Source organism: Spermophilus citellus (genome assembly GCF_964194105.1).
Source record: "Spermophilus citellus genome assembly, chromosome: 15".
Lineage (NCBI taxonomy): Eukaryota > Metazoa > Chordata > Mammalia > Rodentia > Sciuridae > Spermophilus > Spermophilus citellus.
The window spans coordinates 66,173,117-66,198,714 of record NC_138195.1 but is presented as its reverse complement, the minus strand read 5'-3'; the positions used below and the strand labels follow the sequence as shown (position 1 = coordinate 66,198,714).

Sequence of the window (25,598 nt, the reverse complement as noted above, 5' to 3'; positions counted from 1 at the left end):
TCCCCAGGAGAATGTATCTGTCATGGTTATCTGTATATATTTTTGTGTGTTTAAGCTCCTATGGTGAACAGATCGACCAAGCCAAATAGCTCCTCCAAGCTGACCTCTCTTCCCGGAACAGCTTCAGGTATAGTATCACGTGATTTGGTTTGGTTTTGAATTTTTCCAAATGTGATCTATAGCTCAGATCCAACATGAAGAAATTAGCACTTGTATTTCCCATTTCTTAGTAGATGGGAACAGTGTGGTGACTCCTCTGTGGAAAGAACCCCCATCCCAGGCCCTCTGGCCTCTGCTAGACAAGTCCTGGTCTTCATCCCACCTCACTAAGCACTTGACGGCTTCTCCTGTCTCTGGCCCCTGGTTGAGGATTTCCCCAGGGTTTGGCCCTCAGCTCTTCCACTGTGGTGTTAAAATCAGGGGATTTGAGTCAGACAGACCTGGGTTGGAATCCTGGCACTCTTGGTTACCAGCTGTACCATACTGGACTTGTGCTCTCCAGATTTTGTTATCTATAAGTGGAGACAAACAACAGCCCCTGCCCTTGACAGGAGAATTCTGAAGTCACGACAAGAACTCTTAATGAGTGCCTGGCACACCATCAGGGTTCAGGAAAGAGGATGACTTTTCATATTTTTAGGTTTGTCCCCTCTTCTGGCGTTGCTTCTTGTATCTATGGGATAACTCCCTGGTATCCAGCCCCTGCCTGATTTCCCTTCTGAGGGTCATGGTGTCCCTGCAAGCTCAATATTGCCATCACTGAGCTCAAAGCTATTGCCATCCTGGTTCCTCCAGGCTACACATCTCAGAGTTCCTGAGTTCTTTCCAAAGCCTGCAGTTTCTTCCTTCCAAATGTGCTCTTCCATTTTAGCAGCTACACCCTAGGTGGGGCTTTCTTCCTTTATCACTGCATACCTTCTGGTCTGTCACTTAGCCACAACCCTGCCTCTCGGCTCTCTCCTTAGCAACAAGAATGAGATTCTGAACTCCCGCAGATATTGCCAGCTCATCCCATTATGTGTCACTCCTACCCAAGCCATGGACATCCAGAAGTCCCTGGTTGTCTCCTCCTGTAGGTTTTGGCAGCCCCCAAACCTATAGATACTGAATAGTACCCACAACCCTCAAGACCAGAGATACTGAGGGGTACCCACTCCCTACCCTATTACCAGCAGAGAGGGGTGGGACTCCCACTCCTGCATTCCCAGGGTGTTCTGTCTCTGTCTCTCTCCCCTACACACACACACACACACACACACACACACACACACACACCCTGTCCCGAGTTGAACACAAGGGATTGGAAGTTTAGGCTCTGCTTCCATTGACAGGATCCTTGAGAGAAAGTGAAGGGGAAACTATTTTTAAAAAATCATTTCTTAGACTCTTTCCTGGTGAAATTGTTCACTTTTCTCACAATTTCTAGTCTGACCCTCTTCCTCAGAACTCACAGCCTTTTTGAATGTGGGAATGGGAAGTCAGAGCCCTATTTCAGCTTATCTTAGGTTCTGGGAACAAAGGGCAGCTTGCCAGCCCAAAATATCATGATGAGGCTACTATAGTCCCCGTTGAAATGGGGAGCCAAGTCAGGATGAGGGTTTGACTACAGATGAATGAATCCTCCTTCAGAAACCAGTTTATTAATCTCAGCTCTGCTTGCCTTACAAGGACTTTTTCCTAAAACACACCCTGTACTCCAATCTGCCTGTACTTCATGGGTCCTTCTTTTTGGTCTTTATGTGGGTTTTTACTTTTAAGACACCAAATCTTGTCCATCCTTCAAGACCCAGTGTGAGGCCTCCCGCTCTGGTTTCTGTGGCCCTCAGAGACCTCTCCTTTACCAAAAGTCTCCCCATGTATCCTTGGCCCTTACCTGTTTCCTGATCACTCTGTGTCTCATCTAATTCCAGAAGTATATTAGAGGCTCCTTGAAGACCTTTGCATGGACAGCACTCATTCAGGAGGCCTTTACTGACCCCATATTGGGATAGGGTCCCATCATGTGCTCTCCTATACTGCCCTGTGCATGCCCTTTATCCCATGACCCCTGGGGAGACTCCTGTCTTTCCTCTAAGACTCTCAGTTCCATGTCCCAGCTGGCTCAGGACCTAATTCAAAGGAGGCACCAAAATAGTGAAGAGCCAGTTGGTTAAGAGGGGACGTCCCCAAACACAGGCTGTATTTAAAGAATCTCATGGCACCATCATGAGGGCATTAGACCATTGGATGTATTACTCACAAGTTTGATATTAACCCAGTGGAGCTGTATTTTAATATTAGAGGCATCAGATGAAGAAACCAAATCTAAACAAGAAAATAATGTCCTGGTTATGGGATTATTGCACGCAGATGGGAGGAAGGATGGGGGCTAGAGGCAGTGAGGTGACTTGGAAGGGACCACACCACATTAGGACCTCTGGAAAAGGTTGGTTTTGGCCCTGTGATAACCAGTAAGGTGCTCACTGAGGAAGACATAGGAAATGAGGTGTGTTGGCAGGCTCTGCCCTTCCCTTGGTGTTGCCTCCTGAGAAGCACAGAGGCATGGACCGAGCCCAGATTCCAGGCCAGAGGGCTCCGGTCCCAGCTCTTGACACTTGCTAGGACCTTGTGCAAGTGAAGTAATCGCTCTGTTTCTTCCTCTGAAAAATGGAGGAAATGGCACCTATGCCTAGTGGTATTATGAGAAGTAAAGGAATAAATACATAAGGATCACACTCATAAAATGAAAGATTCTGTCATTATTACGGTTACCCTTAAGAACCCCTTCTTTTACCTGCCTTGATTTGGGACCATTCTGGTGGAGCATCCTGTATACCTCTCAGGGAACAATTTTGTTTCTTCCTTTTGATATAAAGTTTTACTCTAAATCAGGGCTTCTCAGCCTTGGCACTATTAACATTTGGGGTCAGATAATTCTTTGTAGTAAGGCTGCCCCTGAGTAAGATATTTGGCCGAATCCCTGGCCTCTTCCCCCTAGAAACCAGAAATATCTACTGCATTTCCAAATTTTCCCTTGGAGCATCCTGACCAAGAATTAAGCTCTCCCAGAAAGCAAGGGTCCTGGAAGTGAGGAGAAGGTATCAAGTGAACTGGGTCTGGAGTCCCAGAGCAGCTGGAAGACCCTGGCCCATGATATAGTTAGTTTCCATCTTCCCTGGGCATCCAGAAAAGTACCCCCTCCCCATTCCCTTTCTCTTTCACCTCCTAAGGGAGAAGCAACAAGTGAATCTGATTTGCTAAACCATGTCCTGTGACGTCTTGGCAGGGGAGCAAAGTGTTTGCCAGAGCTTTAGGCTCAAATACCCTTGGTGTAAGCCCTAGCCTTGCCACCCACCCTCTGGGAGCCCGGGTTTGCCCTACCTGATGTTACATGAGACTTGGAGGTGACACATTTACAGTACCTGGCACTCTGCTGGCTCCCTAGAGAGACTGTGATGGTTGATCACAAGACACTAAAACAAAGACAATAATAATCATGTTTCCCAAGATCCTTCATGAGTTATAATTTACCTTCATCGGTTGTAATTTACATATCTTAAAACTCACCCATCTTATGCATATAACTCAATGATTTTTGTAAACCATTACATTTATAGTAATATGTTATATAACCAACACCATAGTCCAGTTTTAGAAAATTTCCATGCCCACCCCACCTCACCCCCAAAGATCCCTTATATCCATTTATAGTTACTGCTGTTTCTACCCCCAGCTCCAGGCAACCACTGGTCTGCTTTCTGTTGCTATAGATTTGCTTTTTCTAGACATTTCATATAGATAGAATCATACAATATGTAGTCTTTTGCATTGGGCTCCTTTTCCTTAGCATAATGTTTTTGACCTTCAAAAACTTTAAAATCTCTTCCCAGTATATTACCATTATTATATTTGACCAGTTCTTTAAAATTGGAAGTTACAATATTATCTTACCACACTAACTCTGAGTTAGATAAGGTAGGTAGTGGTGCCCCCATTTCACAGAGGGCATAACTGAGGCACTGTGGCTTGCAAGAGGTACCCAGCCAGTTGGGTGATAGGTGAAAAACGAGAACCCTGTCTTCCTGATTCAGGACCACCGGTTTTCTGCCAGCACTTGTCCTCTACCACAGAGAAGAGCTGGGAGGCCCTCCTTCTCCTCTGGTCACCAGAAATTATTTATGGAGAGGCGAAGGAAAGGGAAGATGTTGGCAGGGTGTTTGGAGATATGAGGGAAGGGGAAGCTTAGTAGAAACGTCAGGCAGTGAGTCTGACAAAGATAACTTACCAAGGCCAAATGAGTCCTTGACATTTAAGTAGAGGGGAAACCCCTGGGAGGAAACACTGACTTAGACCTTCTTTCTACTTCCTTATTTTTCCCGACAAGAACTTTTTTTTGCTCTTTCTTGAAATCTTCCACTAAAATCTATGAGCAACCCAGGGATATTGTAGCAGCATCATTCTTAAGTATTCAATTTGAACACTAGTTAACTAAACTCATTTGGACTCATGTGACATATTGAGATGACATTTCAGTTTATTGTCACATGAAATGTAAAATTCTAAATGTAGCCTTTTTCCCAAATAGCTTTTTAAAATCATATCCAAATCAGGCAGCCTGTAAGTAGGAGTAGCATTGGAGGTGGCAGTGCTTCATTGGGTCCTGGGGAAAAACTATCCACTTTTTTTTTTTTTTTGTACCAAGGATTGAACCCAGGGGTGCTTAACCACTGAGCCACATCCCCAGCCCTTTTTTATATTTTATTTAGAGACGGGGCCTCACTGAGTTGCTAAGTACCTCGCTAATCTGCTGAGGCTGGCTTTGAACTCTCGATCCTCCTGCCTCAGCCTCAGTTGCTGGGATTACAGGTGTGCACCACCACACCCAGCAAAACTTCCCACTTTTGGCTGTCACTGTTGCTTGTGTTTAGGAAGTTCGTCTTATGCAAGGACTATGCATAGAAAAAGAGTAGCTGGGCTCTGAGCAGAAACCTGAGGGTCTCTCTGTAGTAAAGTCTATGAGAATAAGCTCTGCTCTTTTTTAAAAAATATTTATTTATTTAATTTTTAGGTGTAGATGGACATAACACAATGCCTTTATTTTTATGTGGTGCTGAGGATTGAACCCGGGTCCCGCCCATGCTAGGCAAGTGCTCTACCACTGAGCCACAATCTCAGCGCTGCTATCACTTTTTAAATACTTTTTGAGGCCTTTTTCTCTTGTTAGTTTTCAGATATGAGACATGGGGTACACGTGTCTTGCCTGTGTCAAAAAGGCGGAGGCCTTGGTCCACTCCTTCAAGACCCACACTGGGTGCTGACACGAGGCCTTCAAGTGCTTTACACAGACTAGCTCCCATTAATTCTTGGCAATTGATTATTGCCTCAGTGTTATTGTGTGCTCTGATTATTATCTCAGTGTTACTTCTGAGCTGTCTTGCAAACTAAAATAATATATACCAGGGCTGGAGATATGGCTCAAGCGGTAGCACGCTCGCCTGGCATGCGTGCGGCCCGGGTTCGATCCTCAGCGCCACATACAAACAAAGATGTTGTGTCCGCCGAAAAAACTAAAAAATAAATAAAATTCTCTCTCTCTCTCTCTCTCTCTCTCTCTCTCTCTCTCTAAAAAAAAAAAAAATATATATATATATATATACACACACACACACACACACACACATATACCAAAGGGCAGCAGGTCCAACTTATGCTTAGGAGCATCTCCTATAAGTCCATTAGGAATTGTGGACTTATCAATATAGTAGTTCTTAATAAAATATTTATTCAATTTAATTTGATTCGACAAGAGGTCTTATCAGAACCCTATAAGTTTCACTGAGAAACAATGTCCTATGAAGCTATGAAGCTCTCCCCTGCCTCTCATGCTTCCTCCCTCATAAGGTTGTCTGGCTCTGTCTTCAAATGAGAAGGGAGTTGGGTTAAGGCACAAGACCCTCTGGGTCTCTTCTGTGACTTTGAAAGATGATATTTGGGGAGAAGCCTGCCACTTGTCCCAATTGGACCATTTGTGCCCTAGGCAAAGGCCCTGAGAACATTGCAATGAACAAGTGAATATCCAATGTGAGGTGAAGTACCATGTACGGTATGGAAGTGGGGTTATGGATGAGCAGGGTCTATACTGTGTATCAGGAGTGGTGACTTTGACCTTTTCTCTCCATGGTGCACATCTGTACAATATATAGATGCAAGTGTGAGCTCTTGGCTTCACAACTAGCAATATATGCAACACAAAATGTGTATGTTCCTGAGTCTGCCAGAAAGGCCAGCCCCACTGAGATCATCAGCTGCAGGTGCAGGACACAGGGACTAACTGTGTGTGTGTTAACGCAGGTCGGAACAGCGGGGTCTGGGAATCCAAGTCACCTTCTTCACCTGCGGCACCATCCCCACTGCCGAGGGTCGGGTGAGTACTTGCTTCGGGAAGCAGCTCTGTGAAATGTGACGGGGTGGGGACAGGACCCTGCTGCCCTGCAGACTCTGAGGAGTTCTCTTCTACCTCCAGGGCAGGCTGCACTTTGGACATGGGGAGCCCCTGCTGAGACTGGAAGGGAGGAATGTATCTCCCATTGAGTTCTAGTTAAATCCTGAGTTCTTTGACTTACCGTTGATTTACTGTGTTCAACACAACACCCCGACTTTTAGATGCTCCTGCACCAAAATAATTTTGAAGCTTCCTAACGGGTTTTATCTTTACTTTCTAATGGTCTATAAATAAATGTGCCTACCATTTGCAGCCTACGTTAGGGTGCTCAAAGCAACACCATGGAGGCTCCCTTCCAACGTGACACAAAAGGGTTATTCTTTCTTACTAAATTCAAAGGGGCTTTGTATATGGTCAGATGAATGTTGTAATGCGTTAATATTACAAACAGTGACCCTGTGAAATTATGTTGGCTCAATAGGTTATTTTAAAAGCACACTTCAATATATTTATACCTAAAGTGCCTGCATGGTTATAATCTTAACTCTGCCTGTGTAGAAACTGGAAGGAAAGAAAGAACGGAAGGAAGGAAGGAAGCGGGGGGGGGGGGGGGGGGGAGGCAGGGAGGGAGGGAAGAAAAACTTAATTTCAGGGATTTATGAACCAAAACTCTTCACACTTGTCTTTTGGCTCAGCTTTATCACTTGGGGCAAGTTACTTAGCCTCCATTTTCTCTTCTCTAAAATATTATGATAATATCCATTTGAAAGGGTCATTGTAAAAGGTTTAAATAACTGTGGAGAGCCTAACCCAACTTTAGGCTTCTTGCAGGCACTGGGTAATTGTTATTATACCTCTCCTATCCCCCTAGCTGCAGCTCTCAGTCAAAAAGCGAGAGGGAGAAGGAAGAGGGGGGAGATTAAAATAAACACCCAAGAGAAGCACAAAACCTGAGCAGTATTAGGTTCCCAGCTGTATTGGAAACAGAAATGGTAGTGAAGGCAGCACCTCCAGGGCCACGATTCATAGTGGTTTGCAAACTCATTTGGCCTTGGATCTCTCTGAATGAAATTTTACACAGCCGTGTAGAAGAGAATAGTCACCTAGAAGCAGGGCGGAGGTTGGTGTGGGGAGGTACCCGCCCCAACCTGCCCTGCCTCGCTGTCCTCTTATCCCACTCCTGCCCTAAGCAGGTGGCTCAGGTACCAGAGGGGAAGCAGGGGGCTCTGCATACACACTTTGAAAATGCTGACTCTGGTCCTTGTGTCACAGGTGAGGAAACTGAAGCTCAGATTTGCCACACAGTCAAGAGAAAGGGCCCAAGGTCACCTCGTAATCAGAACTGGAGCAAGAGCTGCACCTGTTTGCTCTTGTCCATCGCCCCTAGCCATTCCTCATCTGTCAGTGGACTCTGTTTGAACCAGGAGGACATAACCAAGTCCTATTTCCATTCCTCTCTGCCCTTCAAGGACAGCCTTCCTACCCACTCCTATCTCTTTCATTATTCTAGTTTAAATTTGGGAGTAAGACGGTAGCTACTTTTATCTTCATTGTGTTTTAACAAAGCTAATTTCTTTTTATTTCTCAGGAAAAAACCAGCTACACCACTGAAGACGGTAAGTTAATTATGCATTTAGAAGTGTCTCATATTTTCTGCAGTATTTATTCTTATCCACTTATTTGAAGTTGACAATGCTTCCAGCTATAGTGAACGCAGCAATCCAACTAGCTGCTATCCAACTAGTCCAGAGGAACCTGGAGTCCTCAGGTAACCTAGGAGGCTGATGCCCGAGAGGAGCTTGTCCTCACTGGACCTTGGTGACTACTCTGAGGGTGTACAGCAGATCACCAGTGGGGGCCAGACTCTCTGCCTCCCACCACCTCTGCCTTTCCCACAGGAAGCCCTTGTCTTGCTGCCCTGCCTCCCCCCCCACCACCAACCAAGTAAAATGGCAGGCCATTGTCAGTCAGGCACGCAGACTCAGACTAAACTCAGATTCTGGCCAGAACTTGGTGAACCTGGACCACCCCATCATACAAGGCAGCCCTTTGTTTTATCACAACTCAAAAAACCCTTCTGTGGAACCTGACATTGACAATCCCTTAGCAAACACACAGAAGGTGGAGCCAAGAGACCAAACCTCTTCCAGATGTTAGATGACCACTGCACAAGTGCTACTCCTGGGCAGCTGCTGGGGTCACCATATCCGTGAACCCCAATGATGGAACAGAAGGGTTCCCACACCAAGATGACACTGTTTCTCCTTGAGATACTTCCAGTCAGTTATCATTTAATGCAAAGTTTGGAATGGGGACTGTGTGTTTATAATTGTTGTCGTGATTGAAATACTAGCTATGCATCAAAGAAAACTGCCAAAATATTTATTTTAGTAATAGTGGTTTGGCTTTTAAAAAATATTTATTTTTTAGTTTTAGGTGGTTACAATATCTTTATTTTATATTAATGTGGTGCTGAGGATCGAACCCAGTGCCTCACACGTGCTAGACGAGTGCTCTACCACTTGAGCCACAATCCCAGCCCTGCTTTGGTTTTTACTTCTAATGTTCCACTATTTGACCATCTTTGCCTTTTTTTTCCTCACACAGACTCCAGTTGCCTCTCAACAGAATGCATCAAGTGGTTGTGAAGGTAAATCTATTACTTTGAAAAATTAGCATGTCCTTTAAAGTAATTTTAATTAAGGATATGTACTAAATCTAATTTTATATTTCCTTCACTCTTTACAAGGCAATGAAAAACATGAATTTTCTAAATAGCCTTTCACTTTGCACGAGTAGTGAGTAGCAAAGCTAGCTCAGAACGCGAGCTTACCAGGTAGGGTGTTTGGAGTAGACTACAGTCTACCTGCCAAATACCTGCCCATTTGCAGACAGGTATGATTGGCCAGGAAACAGTGCATTGACCCTACATAGATGTAAAGACTCATTTAGAGCTATTAACATATCTTAGAAATATTTGAACAAGTTTCTTCCCCCCCCCCCACTCTCAGTTCTTGGGATTGAACACAGGGCTTCACACATGCTAGGCAAAGGCTTTACCATTGAGCTATATTCCCAGCTCTGAATAAGTTCTTTTTGCTAAGTTTTAAAACTGATGTTTTTAAAATTCAACTGTCTTAGTATATCTTCAATTGGTCTTCTGCCTTTGTTTTATCATAACTCAAAAATCTTACCTTTTAAATAACTTCCCTATTAAAAATATTTACATTTGAAAAATGTGTAATGGGAAAAAACACAAGGACATAAGAATCATTCATAATATCAACACTTAAAACATTACATAGCCGTTCAAGTCCTACACACTTCTAAGTCCATACCCAAAGGTACCTAATGCTAAAGCCATAGTGAAGGTTCCTCTCACTGCTTCCTGCATTTATGTGGACATATCTACATGGAATGTGCTGGTTTCTCTGATGATAGACAATGGATCTTTTCTGATTGCGCCTACAACTCATAACTCCGCTTTAATTTTGGGGGTTTTCCATTCTACCTCCCGTGTCTTTTCTCCCAAGTTATTTAGGAGGCAGCACTTCTTTTCTGCTCTCTAGCTTTCTCTGCCTTTCCTTTTCCTCTTCCTGGACATCCATGTATTCTTCGAATGCTCTTCCATCCCTTGCAATCTCTCCTGCCTGTTGCGCAGGGAACATAGAGTGATACAGAGGTTTCTGAGACTCAAAGCCTCTGTAGGAAGTAAGTTCAACCCTGTGCCAACTTCATGGCTTTGGGAGCCTCCAAAAACCAGTCTTAGGGAATGTGTTCTACTGCTCAAGAGTCCCTTTTCTCAAAGGACTCCCAGCACAGGAACTTAGCATGTCACTTCCAGTGTATTTATTTAAAAAGCAGGGGTGATGGCCATCCAAACCAAAATAGGGGAAGAACCTTCTCTCACCTGAAAGGAAGCCTCCAGTATGATAGAAGCAAACCCGGTGTGGTCAGAGCTCAAAAGCTGCTGGAACCTCTGTGGTCCTTGTACCATCTTTGGAAATTACTGAAAGAATTCCCCACACAAAGACACTTCGCCGGGAGAATTCCAATTTTATTGCAAAAGGCTATGTGCTTATATAGAACTAAGGGGAGATGGTAGGGCTTAGATAAATGGCAGGCCACCCGTTTATTGGCAAGTTCTTCCAGATATCAGCTCTGGAGCCCAGGAATTAGTTCTTATTGGGGCTAAGGTTCCCCGCCAGCGAGATTTGAAATTGGCGCCGGCGGGAGAGTTCTCAGGGGCGGGAACTTTTCGAGCCACTGCAGAAAAGAGGAAGGTAGGAAGAAGAGGTCCTTAGGCGCTATGTTGGGGTTTTTCTCTGGGGTGCGACTGCCGTTTATACTTTTCCCAACAATTACCAAATTTTAAAGTCATGAGCAAAAGATGGCAGCTCAAAGTAACTTGCCACACATTATGAACTTCAGAGCACCACAAGAAACCCTGAAGTCTATCTTACCACTTACAGTATTTATTTATTTTTAATTGTTGGTCATTTAAAACATTACATAGTTCTTAATATATCATATTTCACAGTTTGATTCAAGTGGGTTATGAACTCCCATTTTTGCCCTGTATACAGATTGCTGTATCACATCAGTTACACTTCCATTGATTTACATATTGCCATTCTAGTGCCTGACATATTCTGCTGTCTATCCTATTCTCTACTATCCCCCTTCCCCTCCCCTCCCCTCCCCTCCCCTTTTCTCTCTCTACCCCCTCTACTGTAAATCATTTCTTCCACTTGTATTATTTTTCTCTTACCCCTCCTTTCCTCTTATATGTAATTTTGTATAACCCTGAGGATCACCTTCCATTTCCATGCGATTTCCCTTCTCACTCCCTTTCCCTCCCACCTCTCATCCCTGTTTAATGTTAATCTTCTTCTCAAGCTCTTCGTTTAAATCTTTTGAGTTCTTGCTACTTTTTTTTTTCCCTTTGGGGTTCCCATAGCTCTCCATCTTTCTTCCATACAGGAAACTCATCCACAGATACACCAAGAGTTTAACACACTCCCAGACCAAGAGGGAGAATAAATCATTAAAATAATTTATGAATACAACAATTACTAATAGTGCATTATGTAAAATTGTGGATGTGTAACCGACATGATTCTGCAATCTGCATTTGGGGTAAAATTGGGAGTTCATAACCCACTTCAATCTAATGTATGAAATATGATATGTCAAGAGCTTTGTAATGTTGTGAACAACCAATAAAAAAAAGGAAAAAAATAATTTATGGATCATATTTATTTATGGTTCAGGAGTAAAGTTCCCCATGGGCTTCAACTTAAATTTCTTACATTAGAGGTTTATGTCCATTGTCTACCTACTCCTCAAGCAAGAACAGTGAAATACCGGTGAGATTAACATTATTACAGAGATAAATTTCAATTTGATCCAATTAATTCTTCAAAAAGAGTGAATAATTCATGAACCCTGATGTTCACCTCTTATCAGTAACAAATGACACCACATCTTCTGGCTAGTTGAGACACACTGTAGGAGGTGGCGGGAGGTGGGTGAAGCTATCCTACATAGAAAGTAGGGTGCAGAGGGTGTGGAGACCTGCTCATCTTCTGGTACCCACCTGTGCTCACACACTTAAAGGTCCAGCCCCCACCCACTCAGTCTCCATGAACTTTGCCAGAGGATGAGCACAGAGGTATATGGTGCACCTCTAACACTGTTGGGTGGGAATCCTAATTGCAGCAAACTGGCAGGAGTACAGATCAATGATGTCCTGGGAAGAATCTAACCAAACCTGGTTCTCCTAGGCTAATGTGGCTGGGCTTGGGGATGGAGACAAACCTTCCACTCTAATACTAATATGAGAATTCTCCTAATCCAGAAAAGCCTGTACCTGCTGAACGCCATCGAGGGTCTAGTCACAGACAAGAAGCTGTGCAGTCACCAGTGTTTCCTCCTGCTCAGAAGTAAGAATCTTGCCCTTCAAAAACAACTTTCCTCTTGTTGCTGTGGGATTTAGCATGTGCTTTGTGGCACTGCATAATGACACTGGCTTGTAGAGCTTAGTAAAGATCCAATGTTTCATTGTTTTGTAATTATCTTTTAAAAGGTGTTCAGCAACTTTCAAACTGTGCAGAATTGCAGAGACCTATCATCAGGGTTAATTATTGGACTTAGCTAAAATATAACACCTTAGTTGAGGCTCCTTTTTCAAAGCCAAAGGGAATAACATTACTTATCTTTGAGGTTTCTGTGCCTCTCCTAACTTTAAGTATGTCTTATTGATCATTGGGGTTGATTCCTTTGAAATGTGCCCGTTTAGAGCATTGTTAGTGTAAGCAAACAAAAAAATCATATTGTGCCTTTGCTATTTAATTAACTTGCAATTCTTCCTTTCAGACCTGTCCATCAAAAACCCATACCTCTGCCAAGTAAGTACAATAGAATCATGAAGAGCAGCCTGGCAGGGGGGGGCGGGGGCGGTTAAATTCTGATGGTCCTAGGTTCTAACACTGTCACTCCTAGCTGTGTGGTATTTGTAACTCCTTTTGCTTGTTTTCTCGTTTGTAAAGAGGAGGCAAGAATATTTGTTTCATAGAGTTGCTTTGAAAGGTAAATAGATGTGAGACAATTTTTTTTTTAACTTTTCTTTCTTTTTCAGTATTGGTTTAATATGGTACTGGCTGGATTTTTTGTTTGTTTTTAGCAAATCACTACAGCTGTTTTTAAGATAAGAAGATAAAGGAAAACAAAATATGGGAAATACGTAGCATAATACTTGGTACACAGAAAGTTCTCAATAAGTGATAGCTATTTAATTTAAATCTAAAATACATCTTGATCATCAAATATATCTATAAAAGGACCCTGAAAAAATTATCCAAGTATCTGGATAATTTTCCCAAGGCAAACTTCACCCTAAAAATTTCTGAATCAGATCAGTCAGGCTCACAGAATGTAACTGCCCCAAACCTTAATTTTATTTCTATCCAATGTAGGGGAAGGAACTCTACCTTATATGGATAATTTGTAATATAGTAAAAAATAGTTAATATTAAGCCCATTCAAATAAACAGAATAATTATCATTTACAAAAAATTTATGTGCATATTTAAAAAAAACACTTTTGGGGGGGTTATAATAACATGTATGATTCACCTTAAATAAATGAAACTTTTACTAAATAGTTTTTATTTTAATTCTGGAAACACAAACTGTGAAAATGATTTTCTAGAGGAATCTATTTTTCTTTATTTAAAAAACTTTATTATTTCTTTTCTTGTTTTTCAACCCAAGTCATGTTTTCAATCATTACTAACCAGATGTGCCATATGCCACACACTGTTCTAGACACAGGATATACTAGATGGATCAAAGAAAGACCCTGTCCTCATGAAGCTAATATTCTGTTGAAGAAAACAGACTATATAAATAAACACCTAACAAACAATGCCATATCCGGTACACACTAAAGTGCTATAAAAGAAAAACAGCATGGTGGCAGGATCTGGGGGGCTCATTCACAGGTTTCTTGGACCACACTTTGAGAACCACTGTCCTAAGGATTTGGGGCATGTGTATTTCCAGCAGCATCCAGCATAGCAATGAGGTGTAGGCATAGTAACTGCTCAAGAAACAGTGAAGATTAATTGATTTTTCAAATCCTTCTCAGGATTTTCAGAAGGGGGAAGCCCAATGGTGGATGGACCATCTCTCAGCTTTTCATCTAATTCCACTTTTTCAGAACAGGTATATCAAGAACTTTTTTAATTTTTTAATTTGTTCTAATTAGTCATACATGACAGTAGAATGCATTTTGAACATTGTACACAAATGGGGCATGACTTCTCATTCCTCTGGCTGTGCACCTTGTAGAGACTCACTGGTAGTGATTTCACACATGTGTATATCATGAACTTGTGATATGTTAAATTATTACAGGAAGACGCAGGAAAAGGTACGTCTTTGGAGATGAGAAAGTCAGGAGAAGGCTTGGGAACAGAACCTGTCTTTTAAGTTGGTTTTGTGAGTTGTCATTTACCAAGGGGCATGAAATAGCCTTTTTTTATTTTCAATGACTAAGACCTGCCCCATTTAATTCCAATTTGTGTTCCAGATGCCCTGAATAACAATTCAGGTTTCTTCAAAATAGCAAGGAAATGTGTTATGTTCGTTGTTCTTCCTCTCACATGGATTTATTTAAACTTTGTAATTTCCTTAGAATAGACCAGTGAAGATTTATAATATTAAAACACATATAAAACAGTGTAGTTTAAAAACAGTCAGAAAAAGGACTCTGAGCACTTGAACAAGTCTCTGAGTTTAGGTAAAAATGTAAGATAGGGACAATAGCATGAATCCTTCTTGCCTTCAAGAATTAAATAAGGCCAGGCACTGTGGTGCACGCCTGTAATCCCAGCGGCATGGAAAGCTGAGACAGGAGGATTGAGAGTTCAAAGCCAGCCTCAGCAACAGCAAGATGCTAAGCAACTCATGAGACCCTGTCTCTAAATAAAATACAATAAAGGGCTGGGGATGAGGCTCAGTTATTGAGTGTCCCTTAGTTCAATCCCTGATACCCTCCCCCCAAAAATCAAATAAGATAATTTTCATAGAAACACTTCAGAAATTATTAAACACTCCACAAATCAACAAGGATGAAAGCACAGTGGAGAGATTAGCTTATCTAGGAGAAGGAAATAAATGGTTCAGGAACCTGATGGCATTTAGTTATGTGCAAGTACTGAATTTAAGGCCAAACTGGAAAGTGTCAGGGACATAATTCTTGTGGTTGGCCAAAGGAAGCTCTAACTCATTTTCATGTTACTGTTGCAAATATACAATTTTGGTTCCTGTCATGGTTGTGCAAAAATGGATCTGTGTTTCCAGTGCACAGAAGTTGCAGAGTCTTCTAGGGACCAGCTTGTGTTCACCTAACAATTCCTGCCTTTCACAGGAAGCTGACATTCACGGTAAGCCATGGTATGCTGGTGCCTGCGATCGCAAGTCGGCTGAAGAAGCGCTATACAGATCTAACAAGGTTTGCTCATCTTTAAACTCTGTTGTGCCCTGGACCTAAGAAAGCTAAGAAAGGCAAAGCTGTCAATCCTGATCAATGCTGATTATGTAATTGCAAAAATATGGATTCAGAGATCTTGTTCCTTAATCAAGAGGAACTCCATCTCCTCTCTCCAGCATCCCTCCTGGCTCCTCTGCCTCCTTCCTACCAGTCCTTTCATGTCAAGGTTCCACAGTCTCTACTGCTCTCCAAACAATGGCAAAGAGGAGGATTCCAGGGAGGAATCTGGAAGGCTTGCTATGACTGCGCTCCATTCAGGAATGAGCAGTGACAGGCTGTTTGGGATTGATTGGTGGGTTTAAAAATTTGGGCCCAAATGTCCAAATGAGTCAGAAAACCTGGAAATAAATTTTTGAGGGCCTAACCCCAGTCACTTAGGAACACCGACTGTGGACAGCTTGGACAACCCAAGGGTAAAATGTCACTTCCTACTCTGTCAGAATAGGCAGCATTTACATACCGTTCTTCCCTGTCCTTGTTTAGTCCTCCCTCTGCAATCAAACATATAAATACTTCCCATCAGTCCTTCTGTGGCAACCCAATTGCCTCTGGTTTGATGAAGCTTATTGGCATTGGATTCTCAGGAAGAACTGTGTTTATATTATTCGGGTTCTGACACATTAAAAGCTATTTTGTTCATAGCCTGATACTTGGAGGAAATCTTGGCTGGATATAAAATCCTTAGCCTGAGTCTTTTAAAGTATTGGTCTGTTGGATTATGTTGTTTGATATGAGCCTCTTGAGAAGCCTGATGCTAAGGTCATTTTCTTGCCTTGTGTAAACTTTGATAGGTTATTTTGAAGATTCTGCAACTTTTTTTTTTTAGTCTAATAATGTTATTCAAAACATGTCTCTGAGTTGATTGTTCCAGGTCAATTTTCTCAAGTAGACAGAAGTCCTTTCAATATATAATTGTGAGTTTTCTTTTATATTCAATACATTTTCTCAACTAGGGCAGTTCTGTTGCTTTGCTTTTTTTTTTTTCTTAAAGCCTCAAATTACATGTATTTTAGACTCTCATTGTTTTTTCTTTTTCTTTTCTTTCTTTGTCTTCTTTTCCTTTTGCAGTACTGGAGATTGAACCCAGGACCTTGAACATGCTGAGCAAGCACTCTATCACTGAGCTACATCCTCAGCCATTTTTTTTTTCCTTGAAACAGTGTCTAGCTTAGATGCCCAGGCTGACCTCAGTGTTGGGATCTTGCTGCTCAGCCTCCTAAGCAGTTTGGGTTACAGGCGTGTGGCCACCACACCTTGCATATTTAAATGTCTTGGTGGTTTGCACACCTTCAGTGTTGTGAACTAAATCTTCATTTGGGTCTTTTTAGCCCCTGGGCAGCTTGGTAAATTTTTCTTTGTTTCTGAGATACATTTTTTCCTTTTCCTCAAATTCTTCCCTGAGTTTGATCAACTCTTGTTGCATTTCTTCTTCCTGCTTTTTGTTTATTTTTTGCTTTAAATTTTTGAATTTATGATTTTATATATTTATGAAATATTTAATGAAAATTGGAGTACTGTGTTATAGGTTTTTTCTGCTTAACATAAGTTATGTTAAAGGAGAGAATTTCCATCAACTAGAAGGTTTAATACCCAGTCTCTGTTTTCTTCTTATATTACTTTTGGATGACACTTGATACTCTGTTCATAGGCAATTTGTAGACGTGGTTCCTAGTTTGGGAATATTCTCTAGGTTTTATCTTAATGTATTCCTCCACACATTTCTAAAGCCTATAAACATGATATGTTAGTTAACACATCAAAAAGCTAGTATTGATATATGTGTAATATGAATTGTAGTGCATTCTGTTGTCATATATAATAAACCAAAATTTAAAAAATAATTTAAAAAAAGAAATATCATAGGATTGTTGGGAAGTGAAATATATGTAATTTTAAAAAGAAAGTTTTTGTTTGAAAAAAAAAAGCTAGTATTGACCTTGATCAGGATATAGATTTCTGTATTTAGCTGAACTATTTCCTTGGAATAAAATAAAATAAAATAATTAATAATAAAAAATAAAGCTATTTAATCATGTTTTGAATATAATATAGGTATTCTTTGTAAATTGATTGTAGCCTGTACAAACATAAATAATACTAACTATAATTATGCTTTTCTTTTATTAAACAGGATGGATCATTTCTTATTCGAAAAAGTTCTGGCCATGATTCCAAACAGCCATATACACTAGTTGTATTCTTTAATAAGCGAGTATATAATATTCCTGTGCGATTTATTGAAGCAACGAAACAATATGCTTTGGGCAGAAAGAAAAATGGTGAAGAGGTCAGTAATTTCCCTCTTATTCCCATTCTGTAACCGTACGTGGAGCACAGTGACATCACACTGTATTAAGTGCTAGAGATGAAGAACAAGGCTATGAGTGCTTAGTGCTATGCTTGCTTACATGTCATAAAGAGAAAACAAGATAAAATACTTTATTTTGGAAGTATTTCCTATGAGAAAACAGAAAAGAGAAGATTACTCTGATCTAAGATATTCATCCAAGAGGATGTATAAATGAAGGTTGAGATGTCATGGAGAATTAAGGTTGTAAAAATCAAGGTCATGGTCTAGAACTGCAAAGTTGAGACTTGGAATCTCAATTCCAGTGCCAAGGTAGGTGAGCAGGGAAGGAGCCAGAAAAGATGTGGGAGCTTGATTTGAAACAGCTCTTGGACCAGAATTAGCTTATGGGCCTGCAGCATGGGGAAGAAAATCACATGGGTCTTAAATATCAACCATACATGAACTTCAACACATCTGTTAACCTGGACCATAGCCCAAACTTAGCATATCTCAGTTTAGCTGGCCTGTTCCTGTAATAAGCCCTGAAATATGAGTCAGAATAATCTACAGATGGTCCAGAAAGGGAGTGAAACTCATTCTAGTCTTAAATGATGGGTTGAATTTAATTAATAGAATAATAGTTGGATGTGTCCCTGTAGTATGCTGTTTTTAAGTCCTTTCTTTGGGTATAGTCCGAGGAGAGGGATAGCTGGGTCAAATGGTGGTTCCATTCCCAGATTTCCAAGGAGCCACATCAATGTTTATAGCAGCACAATTCACAATAGCTAAACTGTGGAGCCAACCTAGATGCCCTTCAGTGGATGAATGGATAAAAAAAAATGTGGTATATATACACAATGGAATTTTTTCTCAGCAATAAAAGAGAATAAAATCATGGCATTTGCAGGTAAATGGATGGCCTTGGAGAAGATAATGCTAAGTGAAGTTAGCCAATCCCCCCCCAAAACAAATGTTGAATGTTTTTTCTGATATAAGGAGGTTGACTCATAGTGGGGTAGGGAGGGGGAACATGGAAGGATTAGATAAATTCTAGATAGGGAAGAGGGGAGGGAGGGAAAGGGAGGAGGCAGAGGATTAGCAAGGGTGGTGGAGTGTGATGGACATCATTATTCAAAGTACATGTATGAAGACACGAATTGGGTGTCAACCTACTTTATATACAAACAGAGATATGAAAAAATTGTGGTATATATGTGTAATAAGAATTGTAATGCAAAAAAACCAAAGTACATGTATAAAGACATGAATTGGCATGAACATACTTTATATACAAAGATATGAAAAATTGTGCTCTATATGTGTAACAAGAATTGTAATGCTGTCATGTATTTAAAAAATAAAATCAATTAAAAATTACTTTAAAAAAAAGAATAATAGTTGAAGGGAGAAAAATTTAAAAAGTGGAGAGAGAACAATTTAAGCAGAGAAAACAACATAAACAAAGTTTAAGAAATATTTGTTGTCCAAATTTCTTCAGAAAGAGCCACACCCATTCCAAACACAGAGCTTGTAAGAAAATATCACAATTGTCTTCTCCACTGGATAAGACCATATGTACATATCTTGTACACTTATTTCCAGAACCAGAATACAATGGCTGGCTTCAGTGAGTACCTGATAAATATTTATTAAATAAATGAATTGTTGGTTGAGTAGTTATAAGCAGGAAAATAGATAAAAGTTTTTTTTGTATTCTCTCTTTAGCTTTTTAGAAAAACTGTGGTAAAATACTTATCATAAGCATATACTTTTACCATATTTGCCATTTTTAAGTATAATGTAGTAGGTTTTGATTACATTTACATTGTTGTGAAACAGATCTCCATATATTTTTTATCATGTAGAACTGAAATTCTATACTCACTAAACAACTTCCCTTTTCCCCTCTCCCTCCAGCCTCTGGTAGTCACCCTTATACTTTCTATTTTTATGTAGTTGACTACTTTGGGTATCTCATATAAGTGAAATCATATAGTATTTGCCTTCTCATGACTGGCTTATTTTCCTGAGCATAATGTGCTCTATGTTGTAGCATGTGACAGGATTTCCTTCCTTTTTAAGAAATATTTTAAGACTACATAGTATTTCATTGTGTATATACACCACATTTTATTTATCCATTCATTCCACTGATGGACATTTGGGTTGCTTTCACTTTGGGGCTGTTGGGAATGGTGCTACTATAATCATGAGTGTGCAAATAACTCTCCAAGACTCTGCTTTTAATTCTTGTGAATATACATCCAGAAGTGGGATTGCTGGATCATAACATACTCCTATTTTTCATTTTTTGAAGTATCACCACACTTCTCCATTGTAGTTAAACCATTTTTAAATCCCACCAACACTGTTCAAAAGTTTGACTTTTTCACATCCCTTGTTAGTGTGTATATGTTTGTGTGTGTGTGTGTGTGTGTGTGTCTGTGTATGTGTATGTGTGTACCATCCTTAAGAAAGTGAGGTGATATTTCATTGTGCCCGTTTGATTTGTATTTCTCTGCTAATTACTAAATGCATCTTTTTCATATGTTTCTTGGCCACTGTATATTATATTTGGATAAATGTCTCTTCAAAACATTAATCCACGTTTTGAACTGCTTATTTCATTCTTTTTGTCGTTGTGTTTAGGGATTCTTTATATATTCTAGATGATATTAACCCCTTAACAGATAAATGATTTGCAAATATTTTCCCCATTTCTTAGGTTGCCTTTTCACTTTGTTGATTGTGCTCTTTGATAAACAAACGTTTTAAAGTCTGATGTAGTCTTGTCTATTTTTGGTTTTGCTGCCTGGGTTTTTTAGTGTCATTATCAAATCCAGTGTCACAAAGCTGTTCCCTGTTTCTTCTAGAGTTTTTATAGCTTGGGTTTTAAAATAAAATCTCAATCATAAAATGCAAAACTCTTAATTCAGAGACCACTAAGACCACAGTTGGCTTTTAAGTGGCAGATTTTAAGTTGTAGGGGGAAAAAATGCATTGTCATTTAACATAAGTTAAACGCTTAACAAAACTAGCTGCTTTTCTTCATTCATGAAACTGTTCATTCTCGATGAAAATTTTATTCTTACAAATTTTTAAAAATTCTTCTTAATCACAATCAATGGCAGGAGATAGTGGTGATCCTGGTAGGAAACCATGACTTTGGAGGGAGGATTTCATTTTAAAGCCTCCTCTGGGGTCCAGCTCTTCTCTGTGAGGCTTGAAGTTGGGTGAGGGAGCTATCCTGCTTAAAGGTCCTGAAATTCTCTCATAAATTTTGAGCCTCTGAAGGGGCTGTGAGCTCTCTTGTCCAGATAGGAGGTTCTTGACTTATCCCAGAATTAATAGACCAGTACTTCACCCCATTCCTAACATATCCATCCCCTGGGTCAAAATATTAGTATGTATTATTATGATGGCATCTGAATGTACTGACAGTCAATTAAAACCCTTACTTAAATTATCTATAATAAGAAAATCCTGTCTCTATATATTGATTATCTGAATGGAGAATGAAAATTTAGGTTACATAATACTGACCGTGTGTATGGATATATTTTTCAGAAGCGTGTGTATATGTGTTTGTGCATAGGGGTCCATAAATAACTAACTTATTAATTGTTTAACTTTCCATGCAGTTGTTTTGGCGTTGGTTGATACAGTATTGAGTAATTTTACAGTTTTGACAACTGTCTGCTTTAGTTTTTTGGCCATGAGATTTTTTGAGTTATCAAACTTTTTTTTGTCTGTGTTTATGTAAATATCTCAAATAAACTCAATGTGAACAGAAAAAAAAAAACAGAAATGAGGGAAAACTGCAACTACATTATGCCAAATTCAGCTTTCCATTAAATTACAGATATGCTTAAATTCCATTCCCTACTTTAAATATTTCAACTAAAGGCAAATCCCTACTGCAAACATTTCAGTCCCCAACACTGCAACAGAACAATACTCAAACATATTCCGGGACTGGGTGGAGAGAATGAGGTGCTTGCTAGTGTTCATGGAGCAGTTCTCTTCTGTGTTTCCTGGGTTGAGAACACACCTTTTCACTTATCATAGCCACTTCAGAGAGGCTATGATATTTTATTTCCTAGCCCTTTAGTCTAGAAATTTAATTTCCAACTGCATTAATCTTAAAAGGATTCTAGGCCAAGCAAACAGAATGCTTGTATTAGGGGATTTATTATTGGTGATCGAAAGAGGGACAGATAATTGAAAAGAAAGAAACAACTTTATTTTCAAATAAAAGTATTTGAATTTCCCTCTCCTCTCTTACCTAATATTCAAATGGCCAGTTATTTAAAAGACAACTGGTATCTCATTTGAAAAGGTTGACCAATATTCTGAATGCTTTATTCAATATATAGATTTTGGAAGTCATTCAAACAATTAATGAAGGCTCTAAATTTTTTTATTCTAGATATTTTTCTTTATATAAAAAATTAGGAGATGATGAAATAAACTGATATTAATTACTAAATTATCAGCACTGCTGTTGAATAATTACCTCTTTAAAAATTATTTTGGGGCTGGAGTTGTGGCTCAGTGGTAAAGTACTCACCTAGCACATGTGAGGCCCTGGAATCCTCAGCACCACATAAAAATAAACAAACAAGGGCTGGGGATGTGGCTCAAGCTGTAGCGCACTCGCCTGGCATGCGTGCGGCCCGGGTTCGATCCTCAGCACCACATACCAACAAAGATGTTGTGTCCACCGAGAACTAAAAGAAATAATAAATATTAAAAAAAATTCTCTCTCTCTTTCTAAAAAAATAAACAAACAAAATAAAGATGCTGTGTTCAACTACAGTGAAAAAATAAATATTAAAAATTATTTTATAGCACTCTTGTATCCTCAAGGCATTTCATTTCATTGTCTGGGTTACATTTTATTTCATCTTACATTGAAAACTTTGATAACTTTTCACAACAAAATTTGTGACATCCTTAATTTAAAACCTACACACAAGAGCGATTAACATACAGAAAAACAATCTGTATAGTAAGAGTCTTATCATGAAATTTCATTGTAAATTAAGCACTAAGTTAACTCCAGTAGCCAAGCATGTATGGAAATATGAGGGTTTATAAAGATTTCTTTACATGTTGAAGAGAAAAAAACCCATAAATTTATCTAGAAATAACTTTCTCCAATACTAAACTCTAAGGTTAGTTTATTACTTTGGTCTTTGCATTTTAGTCAGCTTCTGTCACTGTAACAAAATCCTGAGATAATCAACTTACAAAGAGAAAAATTTACTTTTCTCACAGTTTTGGAAGTTTCAATCTGGCTCTGTTGCTTGGACCTGCAGCAAGGCAACAGAACATGGTAGGAATGCTTGATTAAACAAAAAAGGGAGAGAAAGTGACCAGAGTCCCTATACCCTCCCTTGAGGGCAGTACACTAGTAAACTAAAGACGTCTCACCTACTAGGCTTCCCCTTTACAATTTCCGTTATCTTCCAAATCACCACCCTGAAAACCAAACCATTAACACATGGACCTTTGGGAGTCATTCAGATCCAAACTGCAGCATCCTATATCTAAGACTTGTGTGACATAACAATTTGTTTTATCAAGAATATAAAAATATATTGTATGATAATTTCATGTCTGACATTAATTAAAAAGCAAGATGTTAAAATATTGTATCATAACTCAGTGAAGTAATTACCCCAAGAAGTTACACTAATTGAGGATGTCAGTGTGTTTTCATCTTACTAAATACAGGAAATTCCAGAGTGTGCCACCCTGAAGGGTTCTGCCCTGTTAAACTGCATTTCTGGGGGCAGAATGTTGACCGGGACTTAATAACTTCTTACTCGGTTAAGAAAAGGAGAGAAGATGAGAGGAGTGGAAGGTGAAGTTCACATAAGTGCCCATTCTAACTCATTTATATTTTCTTCCTCTAGTACTTTGGAAGTGTTGCTGAAATCATCAAGAATCATCAGCACAGTCCCCTGGTTCTTATTGACAGTCAGAACAACACAAAAGATTCCACAAGACTGAAATATGCAGTTAAAGTTTCATGAAGAAAGGAGAAGAAGGTCAATATCTTTGCTTTGGACATTTCCCTCAAGTTTCTCCTTTTGAGAAAAAGCACCAAAACTTCATATTTTGGATTATGAATCATGAGTAATAAAATAGAAGATAAAGGCAGCTGTTGAGGTCGTCATCCACTCCTTTATAAGATGCTCACACATACTTGTGACCGCCTGTTGCCTGACCTGAGGAAATAACACCTGGAGAGGATGAGTTACCATGCTACTAATATTCTCCAACTAAATGTATTTAAAAGAGATAGGAATAAAGTATTTTCAGTCTTACAAGAAACAAACACTGTACTTCTTCTGTGTATGTATGTGTGGGGGGTGCGTTGCTAGGGACCAGACTCAGGACCTTGCACGTGCTGAGCTACATCCACATTCAAGAACACTGTATTTCAAAATGAGAAAACTTTACTCTTGGATAAAACAAAGATGTTGAAAATTTAAGCCCCACAATGGTCGCCAGTGCACAAATGTAGCCAAAGTGTCTATTGTCAGTGTCTGCCACCTTTGTCTTTGTTAAAATTTTAATGTGTAGAAAAACAAAATACTATAGGTAATGTATGGAGTTTCTAAGTGCAGACAAGGATTCTTTTTATGTGCCCCCAACCATGGTAGATGTATAAGGAAATGAACTTTCTGAAAGTTCTCCAGGATTCTGGTGTTAGGTTTGCTTATTAAAGATAATTATGTGGAACAAGACAGGGATGCCCTCTATCACCACTTCTATTCAATATAGTTCTCGAAACACTGGCCAGAGCAATTAGACAGATGAAAGAAATTAAAGGCATAAAAATAGGAAAAGAAGAACTTAAATTATCACTATTTGCAGATGACATGATTCTATACCTAGAAGACCCAAAAGGGTCTACAAAGAAACTACTAGAACTAATAAGTGAATTCAGCAAAGTGGCAGGATATAAAATCAACACGCATAAATCAAAGGCATTTCTGTATATCAGCGACAAAACTTCTGAAACGGAAATGAGGAAAAACACTCCATTCACAATATCCTCAAAAAAAAAAAATACTTGGGAATCAACCTAACAAAAGAGGTGAAAGATTTATACAATGAAAACTACAGAACCCTAAAGAGAGAAGTAGAAGATCTTAGAAGATGGAAAAATATACCCTGTTCATGGATAGGCAGAACTAACATTATCAAAATGGCGATATTACCAAAAGTTCTCTATAGGTTTAACACAATGCCAATCAAAATCCCAACCGCATTTCTTGTAGAAATAGATAAAGCAATCATGAAATTCATATAAAAAAATAAAAGACCCAGAATAGCAAAAGCAATTCTAAGCAGGAAGTGTGAATCAGGCGGTATAGCGATACCAGATTTCAAACTATATTACAGAGCAATAGTGACAAAAACAGCATGGTACTGGTACCAAAACAGGCGGGTGGACCAATGGTACAGAATAGAGGACACAGAGACTAATCCACAAAGTTACAACTATCTTATATTTGATAAAGGGGCTAAAAGCATGCAATGGAGGAAGGATAGCATCTTCAACAAATGCTGTTGGGAAAACTGGAAATCCATATGCAACAAAATGAAACTGAATCCCTTTCTCTCGCCATGCACAAAAGTTAACTCAAAATGGATCAAGGGGCTTGATATCAAATCAGAGACTCTGTGTCTGATAGAAGAAAAAGTTGGCTCCGATCTACAGATTGTGGGGTCGGGCTCCAAATTCCTTAATAGGACACCCATAGCACAAGAGTTAATAACAAGAATCAACAAATGGGACTTAATTAAACTTA

At 39.6% G+C, this 25,598-nt stretch overlaps 2 protein-coding genes across 3 annotated transcripts in view; one reads left to right on the top strand and one right to left on the bottom strand.

Moving 5' to 3' along the window:
• BLNK (B cell linker) overlaps nt 1-24,093 on the top strand; it is a 77,954-nt gene extending 53,861 nt beyond the window's left edge. For both annotated transcript variants that reach the window (XM_081268314.1, XM_081268313.1), the window contains exons 8-17: nt 56-127; nt 6,331-6,403; nt 8,010-8,037; nt 9,029-9,071; nt 12,282-12,366; nt 12,800-12,831; nt 14,073-14,149; nt 15,357-15,440; nt 17,611-17,766; nt 23,691-24,093. In XM_081268314.1, the coding sequence (XP_081124440.1) occupies nt 56-127; nt 6,331-6,403; nt 8,010-8,037; nt 9,029-9,071; nt 12,282-12,366; nt 12,800-12,831; nt 14,073-14,149; nt 15,357-15,440; nt 17,611-17,766; nt 23,691-23,810 (770 nt within the window). In that variant the 3' untranslated portion in view covers nt 23,811-24,093. The remainder of the gene's footprint in view (nt 1-55; nt 128-6,330; nt 6,404-8,009; nt 8,038-9,028; nt 9,072-12,281; nt 12,367-12,799; nt 12,832-14,072; nt 14,150-15,356; nt 15,441-17,610; nt 17,767-23,690) is intronic.
• The window catches only part of DNTT (DNA nucleotidylexotransferase), a 201,764-nt gene that overhangs the window by 128,117 nt on the left and 48,049 nt on the right, over nt 1-25,598 (bottom strand). Inside the window, exon 2 of the mRNA XM_081268312.1 lies at nt 22,340-22,499. The gene's annotated coding sequence lies outside the window, so the exon portion shown is untranslated. The remainder of the gene's footprint in view (nt 1-22,339; nt 22,500-25,598) is intronic.